We start from the raw sequence: 13038 nt of genomic DNA on the forward strand, positions 1-13038 counted from the left end.
TTCAAACAAGTTTTTTTTCTGCAATAGAATGGAGGTATCTTGGTGGATGTAAACACTGCTGAACATTCAACTGTCATAACGTTTTCTGATTACCATGAAGGATCTGCGCCTGCTCTAATAATAAACCACACACCACAGGACGTCCTCACCTACAAACAGAGGTATGAAAAAAAAACTACCTGGAAAATCTCGTTTGCTTTTTACTGGCCCACAGTCTTTTCTGGGAAACACTTGGAGTGTAGATGAGTTTCACATTCCACACGTTTTCTGATTTTAGAAAGGTAATGTGGAACACATGCTGTTTATTATAATACCCCCAGCAGGTGTGGAGCAGTTCTCTGTAGTCCAATACATTAATATTCCTGCACCTGTTGGGATGAGCAATGGGTGTTGTATGGAAACCAATTTGACAATAAATTTCGTATTAAAAAAAATATTCCTGCAGCAAAACTTATAAATATTCATACCAAGTGGGATAAATAAAAATTAATAGTCTCGCATCAATTCAGAGCCATTTTTTTAGCCAAATGACTTTTGACACCAAACTGATAAGAGCTTTTACAATTTCAGAATTGCATATGAGGAACTGTGAACCTCTTTGAGCATTATTATTCTTTTGTAATCTGGTAATGCTTTGTTGTTGTTGTTTGTTTGCTTTTGTTCCCAATAGAGGTGGTAGATTAAATGAGAGGACAATAAGTAGATAGTGGTGTTGAGTATAAGTGTGGGATGATAGGAATTTTGTTGTTTTTGCTTGTCCTGTCATTTGGTTTGGATGATGCCGTTATATGACATAACAGATAGTTTTACACCTTGACAATGTATGTTGTATATTTGTCAGGAATTATTGCTATAAATCTGCAAGGCATTATTTTATATATGTATAAAATCTTGTATATACATAAGGTTATTTTTTTTTTAATTTTTTTTTCAACGTTTATTTATTTTTGGAACAGAGAGAGACAGAGCATGAACGGGGGAGGGGCAGACAGAGAGGGAGGCACAGAATCGGAAACAGGCTCCAGGCTCTGAGCCATCAGCCCAGAGCCTGACGCGGGGCTCGAACTCACGGACCGCGAGATCGTGACCTGGCTGAAGTCGGACGCTTAACCGACTGCGCCACCCAGGCGCCCCAAGGTTATTTTTATATAGAGAATTATTTTATATAAAATAATGCCTTGCAGATTTACATATTCTTTTTTTTAATATTTTTTTTTAATGTTTATTCACTTTTTGAGAGAGACGGAGTCAGCAGGGCAGGGGCAGAGAGACAGGGAGACACAAAATCTGAAGCAGGCTCCAGGCTCTGAGCTATCAGCACAGAGTCCAAAGCGGGGCTTGAAGTCATGAACCGTGAGATCATGACCTGAGCTGATGCTTAACCGACTGAGCCACCCAAGCGCCCCCAGATTTACCTTTTTTTTTTAATTTTTTTTTTAACATTTATTTATTTTGGGGACAGAGAGAGACAGAGCATGAACGGGGGAGGGGCAGAGAGAGAGGGAGACACAGAATCAGAAGCAGGCTCCAGGCTCTGAGCCATCAGCCCAGAGCCCGACTCGGGGCTCGAACTCATGAACCGCGAGATCATGACCTGATCTGAAGTCTGACGCTTAACCGACTGAGCCACCCAGGCGCCCCAGATTTACCTATTTTTAAGTCTTCTGGCTTGAATCCACTGAGAGAATTTTTTTAATTAAAAAAAAATTTTTAAAACACATGCATGTGCACACAAGCAGGAGAGGGGCAGAGAGAGAGAGAGAAAGAGAGAATCCCAAGCAGGCTCCATTGAGCTCTACAGCCCTGTGCAGGGCTGGATCAGGGTTGGATCTCCAGAACAGTGAGATCACGACCTGAACTAAAACCAAGAACCTGACCCTTAACTACTGAGCTACTCACTCCCACCCCTCACTTGAGAGATCTAAAAGCACAGAATGGGATTGAAACCTAATTGGGTTAATTTTTTTTTCTTTTTAGTTCTCTGTAAAGTTTTTTGTGATATGGACTAACACTTCTTAAACATTGTTAAAGTACAGATTCTGATTTAGTAGGTTTTAGGCGGGGCCCAGGATTTTGCACTTTCAGGAAGCTCCAGGTGATGTTGATGCTGCTTATCCACAGATCACTTTGAGTAGCAACAGTATGGACCTAATTTCTTTTTTCCTGAGACTCATGTTTGTTATCTAATTGTGTGTGATTAAAAAACTTAAATTTAAGCACTGAGTGGAGTTCTGCTGCTGCCAAAGTACTTACTATTTATAGCTTTTTTCTACAGGTGGACTCGGATGTACCAATCTGTCTACCTTAATGAATTCCATTGCTGTTATATTGCCTCGATCAATTTGGAGGGTACTGCAGCTTCAGAAAGGCAAATTCCATTCCCTCAAGCTTTAAAACCATTAGTTTGTTGGACATTTTAGGGTACTTATTGTTAGGCAGGGTTCTGTTGATGAACAAAGGCAATTTTATAAGATTTTTCTGCCAGTCCCCTCTCTGTAAACCACAGGTCTGGGTATCTCAAGGCTTGGATATTTTAATCTTCCCTCTGGCCGTTGTGTTTCAGTGGCTCACAGGAAGAAGTGCACTTGCTGCCAGGACAAGCTCGACTTTTTGCCTGGGCGGATCCTACTGGTACCAGACAGCTTACATGGACGTATGCAGCAAATACTGGGGAGCACAGTCTGTTAAAGGTATCATTTGATGTGAATGGGTGCTGTATGAGCTGCCTGATGGCAAAGGAAGCAGGCAAGCTAGCTTCACACAGCCCTCTTTGTCCTTACTGAATGAAAGATCAGATGGAAGTATTTTCCTTTTAAAAAAAAATTTTTTTTTAATGTTTATTTATTTTTGAGAGAGAGACACAGAGCATGATTGGGGGAGGAGCAGAGTGAGAGGAAGACACAGAATCTGAGCAAAGGCCCAGGCTCCTACCTGTCAGCACAGAGCCCATCACGGGGCTCGAGCCCATGAACAGTGAGATCATGCCCTGAGTCGAAGTCGGACTGAGCCACCCAGGCGCCCCTAGAAGCGTTATCAAAATAAGTTGCTTTTGGACTTTAGATTGCAAGTAGTTCATACCAATATTTTAGATTAGTCAAAATAATGTGTTTACAATGTAAAAAATAGTCCTGCTTCATCTTGCTCGGTAAAGACCATTGAAGTACCCTCTAATATGCCTTTTTTTTTTAAAGAAAGCAACTTTATTTAAAAAAATTTTTTAAGACTTTATTTTTTAGAGCAGTTTTAATTTTACAACAGTGAGAGAGATATACATATACTTTCCATATACTCTGACTCCACACATACAGAGCCTCACCCTTTATCAACATCACTCATCAAAATAGTTGATAATTTACCAAAAATGAATTTACACTGACATACCATAATCATCCAGAGTCCTTAGTTTATGTTACGGTTCTCTCTTGTACATTCTGTGGGTTTCAACAATTATGTGATGACATATATCCATTATTATACTGTCATATAGAGTATTTTCTCTGCCCTAAAAATCTGCTGTGGCCTTCCAGTCCACTCAGCCTTCCCACCTGGCAACCACTCATCACTTTATTGTGTCCATAGTTTTGCCTTTTCCAGAATGTAATATAGTTGGAATGATATAGTATTGGTTTCCTTCAGTTAATAATATACATTTAAGCTTTCTCAAATTGGTTTCTTTCAGTTAATAATATACATTTAAGCTTTAGAGAAAGCAACTTTAAAGCTAGGTGAAAACAATTTCATTTTTAACATATCCTTACCACTGTTGGCTATGAAGTTTTTAGGCATGTTTTCCCAATCAACGCCATGTTTTTTTTTTTTTTAGTTTTATTTTTTAATGTATATTTATTTTGAGAGAGAGTGAGCCAGGGAGGGGCAGAGAGATAAGGAGAGAGAGAGAGAGAGAGAGAGAGAGAGAGAGAGAGTCCCAACCAGGCTCCACACTCAGCGTGGAGCCTAACGTGGGGCTCATTCTCACAACTGTGAGCTCATGACCTGAGCTGAAATCAAGAGTGGGACACCTAACTGACTGAGCCACCGAGTCGCCCCAAGGCTATAGGAATCTGACAGTATGCAAATTATCCCATATGAAAAATTTAATGAAATATTTATTGAAACAGTATTTAGGCAACTAATTTAATCATATATGTTATTCTGAGAGTCTTAGACTTTGGGAAGCTCTTAAGAATTCATATATCAGCCTTTCTCTAATGTAGGAATTTCCTGCATTAATGATATAGATCATCTAGTTTCTGTAGTAATATGTTCTATCATGAAAAGTTCATAACAGTGTCCTACTCTTTTGTCTGATAATGCCATTTGTTAAAAAAAGTTTCTTGGGGCGCCTGGGTGGCGCAGTCGGTTAAGCGTCCGACTTCAGCCAGGTCACGATCTCGCGGTCTGTGAGTTTGAGCCCCACGTTGGGCTCTGGGCTGATGGCTCAGAGCCTGGAGCCTGTTTCCCATTCTGTGTCTCCCTCTCTCTCTGCCCCTCCCCCGTTCATGCTCTGTCTCTCTCTGTCCCAAAAATAAATAAACGTTGAAAAAAAAAATTAAAAAAGGTTTCTTGACTTTTGCTTTAAAATGGTAATTGGCCAACAGTGACTGGATTATTCTCTCCCATAATTCCTCTGAAATACCCACAAAAGAGATAAAGACTTACCCACTTTTGAAAAATCAGAATGATAGTTCCTCTGTTACTAGATTCTTGCAATAATTTCCATCATGACAATTTGATGGAGCTCTACTGGTTGCTTGTGCTTTACTTTTTATAAGAGCGAAACAAAAGGTTTATGAGTGGTACCGAGGCTTCACTTCCCTGATACTCTTAGCTCCCTGGCTCAGAGGCATGGGAGCTTTGCCAGAGGTTTCTGTGCTTTGCTGGTATTACTTCCCCTCTCCTCACATTTAATGCTGCTCAGCAACTGCAATGCCCCAACGTAGTGTATGGACACTAGAGAGAACATGGGAAGGACCTTCTGGAGGAGGATATTCAGGTTTGTCTACTGAGGCACATTCAGAAAGCATCTGGGAATGGTGTATACAGGGATTGTAGTTTTTAATGTTTCTCTTCTGTTTGGTGTTAGAGAACCAGGCCGTAGGAAAAATAGCACATAATCTGCCAGATTCTGGAAATTGAGTTGGAAGCAAGGCACTTGCTCATTCCCAGGTCTGCTAGGTTCATTTGGGAAGGGAGATCTGCTCAGGCCCCAGTGGACGTGAAGAGGGAGTTCAAAGGAAATCTACACATTAGTGGTTAAACCTTAGGTCTGAACAGATCTTTCCTTATTAAGTATGAATGAACAGGAAACAACAACAACAACAACAACAACAACAACATGGGGTTTATGAAAAAAAAATAGTTTGGGAGAAAAATGTAGCATTATTCTGTAGAATTAGAGGTCATTATACCTCTGAAAAATTTTTTACTGTAAGAGGACCACAAGAAAATTTCCTCACATCCTCAGTTAAGTTATAAGTGATGGCAGCTATGAAATAGAAGAATGAATGGTGAAATAAAAAGAGACAACAAAATGAAGTGAAAGCAGAGTAGGGAAGCAGAATATATTCTGCTCATTCTATAAATACATCATTTAATCTTAAATTTTAATTAGAGAAACATAGATTAAAGATCTTGTTTTTTTTAAAAAAAACTTGTCAATTTGTAGATCTAAAATCATTGATAAAAGAATTTTAAAATGAGAAAAAGAACATAAATAAAATTTTACCTTTAGAGTAAGGGAGGGAAAGCTAAGGAAGTGTAAGTTACAAGCATAAAGAGGCAGTAAAGATACAGCAGGCAGACAGAAGTAAAAAGAAAGTGAAGTTGTTGATATTAATTTCTGAACAACTATAATTCAAAGCAGAAACCTTTACATAGAATATGATGTCATGACAAAAAAGGCATGATAGCCATAAACTTTCATGCAAAGAATAACATATCAAAAATATAAAACTTAAAATGCTGGAAGTCGACCAAAACACAATTACCAGAGGATATTTTAACACACCTCATTTAATTCTTAAGAGACCAAATAGATGAAAACTAAATATGATTAGAGAGTATTTCCATAATAACTAAGATCGAACCAAGACACATATCAAATTTTGTACTTTACAGAGAGAATTCACCTTCTAAATAGGTATTTAAGGAACATTTGCAAAATTTGATTGCATTTTAGAATTTTAAAAACTGAGTAGGCTACTTTGACCTATGTTAAAAGCAATAAATTTTTAAAAAGCAGTATGTTGGCGAGGATGTGGAGAAAAAAGAACACTTATGCACTGTTGGTGGGAATATAAATTAGTGCAGCCACTGGGAAAACAGTATGGAGGTTCCTCAAAAAACTAAAAATGGAAGTACCACAGGATCCAATTTTTCCACTTCTGGGTATTTACACAAAGAAAATAAAACAATAATTTGAAAAGGTATATGCACCCCTGTTTATTGCAGCAGTATTTATAGTAGCCAAGATATGCAAATAGCCTGTGTACATTAGTAGATGTCTTGTCCTTACCCTGTCATTTGGCTTGGATGATGCCATTATATAATGATATAACAGGTAGTTTTAAACGCTGAAAATATATGTTGTATATTTGCCAAGAATTATTGTTCTAAATCTGCCAGGCATTATTTTATATGTATATAAAATCTTGGATATACATAAGGTTATTTTTATATATAGAATTATTTTATATAAAATAATACCTGCATATTTACCTATTCTTAACTCTCCTGGCTTGAGTCCACTGAAAGATTTTTTTAAAAGTTTAAAAATTGTTTTAAGTTTTTTTATTTTGAGGGAGAGAGAACACGCTCACGTGCATATGAGCAGTGGAGTGGCAGAGAGAGAGAGAATCCCAAGCAGGCTCTATCCAGCTCTGGAGCCCTGTGTTGGGCTAGATCAGGGCTGGATCTCCAGAACAGTGAGATCATGACCTGAGCTGAAGCAGACACTTAACTACTGAGCCACTTAGATGCCCCCCACTTAAAAGAACCCCCCATTAAAAGATGCCCCCCACTTAACTACTGAGCCACTTAGATGCCCCCCACTTAAAAGAACAGTAGGAACTGGTCCTACTTTGGCTCAGGTCGTGATCTCATGGTTCTTGGGTTCAAGCCCTGCATTGGGCTCTGTGCTGACAGCTCGGAGCCTGGAGCCTGCTTTAGATTCTCTGTCTCTTTCTCTCTCTGCCCCTCTCCCGCTCATGCTCTCTTTCTGAAAAACAAATAAACCTAATTAAAAAGTAAACAAACAAAAAAACAGAAACAGGCCCATCAATATAGAGAACAAACTGGTGCTTGCTAGAGGTTGAGGTAGGCAGGGAGCAGTGGGTGAAATGGGTGAAGGGGAGTGGGAGGTACAGACTTCCATTTATGGAAGGAGTAAGTCACAGGGCTGACAGGTACAGCATAGGGAATATAGTCATTGGTATTTCAGTAGTGTTGAATGGTGACAGATAGTAGCTATTCTTGTGGTGAACATAGGATAACGTATAGAAGCTGTTGAACATTATTTTGTATGCTTAAAACTAATGAAACATCCTGTGTCAACTATAGTTGAGTTTTTAAAAAGTACTTGATTTTAAACAGCAACAGAACTCATCTATACCTATGCTTTTGGTAAATCCTTTATCCATTTGCATTTTTTTCCAAGAAAGCATGAGATGGAAAACACATAGTAGGTACTTGTCACGCTTGTTGAAATGACTGTTATATTAAGTCCAAAATGAAGGGCAATAATTATTTAAGTCTCTGAAAACACTGACCAAATCAAATCTTGTATTTTTAAGGGCGATGTGAGACCCTCAGCCAAGAAGGCTTTATGAAATAGTATGAGTACAAACCATAGTTTTATTGTTGAATAGTGTCATTTATAAAATCACTATTTATGTAGTCACTATTTATATAATCACTGTTGTAAATATTTGCAGTGTTATAAGTTATTAAAACATAAAAATAAAAGTAGGTTAGTTTTATCTGAGGTTACTATTCTAATAAATATAGGAACCATTCTGTTCTCCATCTTGGAGACAAGTAAGCAGCTTATCGCACCAGTGCCATTGTAGGAAACTCTTGTTCCTGCCAGGTGCCCTTTGAGCAGTCAAACCTAGGGTACAAAAAAAAAATTAAGCGCTATTAATGTTTGTTATTGTTTGAGAAAGTCAGTGAGTTATGTTTTAAAATAGGTTTTAACTTTAATTTATGTCATTTTGATGGTTTTCCAATTTATAGACATACTTGTCAAACTTTTCTAAATGTGACTGTAGTTTAACTTTATGTAATGACAGCTTGCTGCTTATGAGTTTAATATTAAATCTATTTTTCCCCAGGATGAATGTGGACAGTTTCCATATGATGCAAATATCCAGATACACTGGGTATCATTCCTGGATGGGCGTCAGCGAGTGTTGCTTTTCACTGATGATGTTGCCTTGGTTTCCAAAGCACTGCAGGCAGAAGAAATGGAGCAGGCCGATCATGAAATAACCTTTTCTCTCCACAGTCTTGGGCTTTCACTGGTTAACAATGAAAACAAGCAGGAAGTTTCATATATTGGGATAACCAGGTAGGGAAGAAGGAAGATAAGGCATCAGAAGTCTTTCAGAAGCATTGAGCTCATAGTATCAGGCTTAATGAGAATAAATATATTCTGTATTTGGATATACTATATATTCTTTCAGCATAACTTTTGAACAGTTTTTTTCACTGCTAGTTGAAAGTGCCCTAATATAGAAAGATGACTAAGATAATGTCTTTGCTCCTACTGTACTGGCATGGGTTAGGGAAGCCAACAACAATGGGCCAGATAAACCGGAAAAAACATTCACAGAGAAGGCAGTCTTTGACATGGGTACATAATCTTTAATGGGCGGTTACTTAGACCTTTTTAATAGTGATGGAACCAGTTATTTTCTCTAATTCTGCTTGTATCTGTATAGGAAAAATATTTGAATTTATTTAGTTTTTTTTTTAATTGCACTGACTTTGGTAAAAGACTCCTTCTTTTCTTGGAGTTGGGTGGAATGGTTAACATGTTACCATGTATAACCCTCATAGCACTTATCAATAATCATGTGTTTAGTGAAGTAAAAATAAAAACTAAGTAAAAATTAAGAGGTCATGTATATAATGTACTTTACACAACACCTGACAGATAAAGGATTCTATAAATGGTCTACATGCCAGTAATATAATATTACTATATTTGTATATGTTTGAGTAATGTATTCTCTTGGTTATACATTTCAGTATCGTATAGTATTTTTAACCTAATATAAAAATCATTTTTAAGTCATATAAATTCAGTTTTTCCACTCTGCTGTTCTTTGATTAACTTATTTTTACTTTAATATTGTATATACTATTATATTGTATCAGATTGGCCTTTATCAGGACTTTTAAAAATTCACCTAAAAGAACTTGATTATCTTTGTTATGATACACTGTACATTTAATATACATTCAATAGAGATATGTACTGAGGAAAAGTAAATCAGTTATGTAATTTTAATCAATAGACTTTTATTCTTTTGAACAGTTTTAGGTGTACAGAAAAATTGACTATACAGAGTTCCTGTATACCCTGCATTTTCCCCCTATTATTAACATCTTGAAATAGTGTGGTACATTTTTTACTATTGATAAACTAATGTTAATACATTATTATTATTATTATTGTTATTGTTATTATTATTTAAAGTCCAGTGTTGGTATTGTTTAAGTTAGAGTTTGTTCTTTGTGTTATAATTCTATGGGTTTTGGCAAATGAGTAACACATATCTGTCATTACAGTGTCATATAGAATAGTTTCACTACTGTGAAAATCCCCTGAAACTGCCTATTCATCCCTTTCTCTCTTTCTGCCTATTCATCCCCTGAACCTCTGGAAATCACTGGTCTTTTTACTGTCTCTGAAGTTTTTGCCTCTTCCAGAATGTCATTATCACTGGAATCATACGGTTATGTAGGCTTTTCAGATAGGCCTCTTTCACTTAGCGACATTTTTTTTTTAGGTTTCTTCATGTCTTTTTGTGGCTCGATAACTCATTTTTTTTTTAATTTTTTTTTAACGTTTATCTATTTTTGAGACAGGGAGAGACAGAGCATGAACGGGGGAGGGGCAGAGAGAGAGGGAGACACAGAATCTGAAACAGGCTCCAGGCTCTGAGCTGTCAGCACAGAGCCGGACGCGGGGCTCGAACTCACAGAGTGCGAGATCGTGACCTGAGCCGAAGTCGGCCGCTTAACCGACTGAGCCACCCAGGCACCCCTCGATAACTCATTTTTTTAAATCACTGAATAATATCCCATGTTTGGGTGTACCACAGTTTATTCACCTGTTGAAAGACATCTTCGTTGCTTCCAACTTTTGGCATTTATGAATGAAGCTGCTATAAACATTCATAGGTAGTTTTTTGTGTAGACATAAGTTTTTAAGTCATTTGGGTTAAGTATCAAGAAGCGTGATTGCTGGATTATTTGGTAGGATTAGTGTAGTTTTGTAAGCAGTTGCCAAATTGTCTTGCAAACTGGCTGCGCCATTTTGCATTTCCACCAGGAATGAATGAATGAATGAGCATTCATTATTCCACACCCATGCCACTATTTGTTGTCAGTGTTCTGGATTTTGGCCATTCTTATAGGATGTAGTGATATGTCATTGTTATTTTAATTTGCAACTTGCTAATTACATATGCTGTTGAGCATTTTCAAATGTTTATTTGCCATCAGAATATCTTCTGTGGTGAAATTCAGGTCTTTTTCCCATTTTGTAATTTTTCATGGCCTTACCATTGAATTTTAAGAGTTCCTCGTATATTTTAGATGCCAGCCTTTTATCATATACGTGTTTTGCAGATATTTTCTTCCAGTTTCTGCCTGTCTTTTCATTCTTTTAACACTGTCTTTCATAGGAAGGAGATCCAACATGAATTATTTGGTTCATGAGTTGCGCTTTCGGTGTTGTATCTTAAAAGTCATCACCAAGTGCAAAGTTACTTACATTTTCTCCTATGTTATTTTCTGGATTTTATAGTTTTGTGTTTGATGTTTAGGTTTGTATACATTTTCAGTTAGTTTTTGTGAAATGTGTAAGCTCTGTGGCTAGATTTCTTTCTTTTCTTTTCTTTTCTTTTCTTTTCTTTTCTTTTCTTTTCTTTTCTTTTCTTTTCTTTCTCCTTCCTTCCTTCCTTCCTTCCTTCCTTCCTTCCTTCCTTCCTTCCTTCTTTTCTTTTCTTTCTTTCTCTTTCTTTCTTTCTTTCTTTCTTTCTTTCTTTCTTTCTTTCTTTCTTTCTTTCTTTCTTTCTTTCTTTCTTTCTTTCTGTGGATGTCCAGTTCTGTCACTGTTGAAAAGATTGTCCTTTTTCCATTGAATTGTTTTTGCTCCTTTTCAAAAATTAGCCGACTATCTGTGTTAGGGTCTATTTCTGGACCATCTGTTTTCCTGATCTGTTTGTCAGTTCTTTCACCCATACCACACTGTCTTGAGGTCTGTAGTTTTGTGGTAATCTTGAGGTCATGTAGTCTCCATCCTCCAGCTTTTTTCTTCTTCTATATTGTATTGGCTGTTCTGAGTCTTTTGCCTTTCCATATAAACTTTAGAATTAGTTTCTCAGTTAGCTGGGACACTGGTTGGGATTGCATTTATAGATCAACATGGAAAGAAACCGATGTCTTGACATTATTGAGTCTTCATATCCATGTACAGAGATCCTTTTATTTATTCAGATCTTCAGCCTCTTTCATCAAACTTTTGTTGTCTTCCTCATACATGAGTCTACAGACTTCGCACAGATTTGTTAGATTCTGTTTATATCTAAGTGTTTGATTTCTTTGTTGCCATTGTAAAGGTTATTGTGTTTTTAATTTCAAATTTCAATTATTCATTGCAAGTATATAAGAAAACAATTGACTTTTGTATATTAACCCTGTATCTTGAAACATTAGTTGCAGGAATTTTTTGGTTGCATCTTTGGGATTTTCTACATAGACATGTCATCTGAGAACAAAGGCAGCTTTGTTTCACCATCTTTCCTAATCTGTGTACCTTTTATTTTCTTGACTTAATTGCATTATCTAGGATTTCCCAGTGTTGAATAGGAAGGAGTGGTGAGAGTAGACGTCCTTGATTTGTTTCTGATCTTGGCAAGAAAGCATCTAGTTTCTCACCCTTAAGTATGATGTTAACTGTAGGTTTTTTGTTGATGTTCCTTATCAAGTTGAGGAAGTTCTCCTCTCTTCCTAATTTGTTGAAGAGTTTTTATAATGAATCAGTGTTGGATTTATATAATTTATAGTAGATACTTTATTCATTACCTTCATCGACTGGTGTTCTCTAATACATGATACAGTGAGGACATTGTTAACGGTATCATTAATTAATACCAACAAGCTATGTAAGCTGAAATAATGTGGGGCTTTATTTTATCATTATGCAAAATTCTGTAATCAGGGATCAACCAAGTATGGCCTATCAGCCACATCTAGCTGGTGGCTTGTTTTTATTTTTATTTATTTATTTTTTTTACAGACCTTGGTCAAGAATTTTTTACAACTTAGGTTAGAAAAATTTGAAAGGAAAATAGTATTTTGTAACACAATGAAAATGATATGAAATTCAAAGTTTGTTGCCCCTAAGTAAAGTTTATTAGAACGCAGCCTGGCTTATTCTTTTACATGTCTGTGGCTGCTTTTGTGCTACTGCTTAGCACACAACAAAGGACGAATAACTTGAGAGTGTATGAGTGCCACACGTATAGCTATACTGCAACTTTTACTTATTTTTTATTACTAATGCATGCTCACCATGTCAAAAGAAGTAGAGAAAAGTGGACTTTGAATGTCTCTCTTACAGGGCAGAGTTATTGAATGAAATGGCAAAGCATTATTTTATTAGGCAATGAGCCTATACCTGTGCTAAAAGAATATGCAATATATTGACATTTCCAAATAAGCACATATCACAATATGCCTACCTCACAGGAAAGGAATGGCCAGAAAGATTAGAAAATTTAAGACAAAATATCTCATCACAGCAAA

At 36.7% G+C, this 13038-nt stretch overlaps 1 protein-coding gene across 5 annotated transcripts in view; it reads left to right on the top strand.

Moving 5' to 3' along the window:
* VPS13C (vacuolar protein sorting 13 homolog C) overlaps positions 1–13038 on the top strand; it is a 195726-nt gene that overhangs the window by 151992 nt on the left and 30696 nt on the right. For all 5 annotated transcript variants that reach the window (XM_023255275.2, XM_023255276.2, XM_023255277.2 and 2 more), the window contains 3 exons: positions 28–161; positions 2564–2690; positions 8331–8566. In XM_023255275.2, coding sequence (XP_023111043.2) covers positions 28–161; positions 2564–2690; positions 8331–8566 — 497 coding nt within the window. The remainder of the gene's footprint in view (positions 1–27; positions 162–2563; positions 2691–8330; positions 8567–13038) is intronic.

Source organism: Felis catus, chromosome B3 (genome assembly GCF_018350175.1).
Source record: "Felis catus isolate Fca126 chromosome B3, F.catus_Fca126_mat1.0, whole genome shotgun sequence".
Taxonomy (NCBI): domain Eukaryota; kingdom Metazoa; phylum Chordata; class Mammalia; order Carnivora; family Felidae; genus Felis; species Felis catus.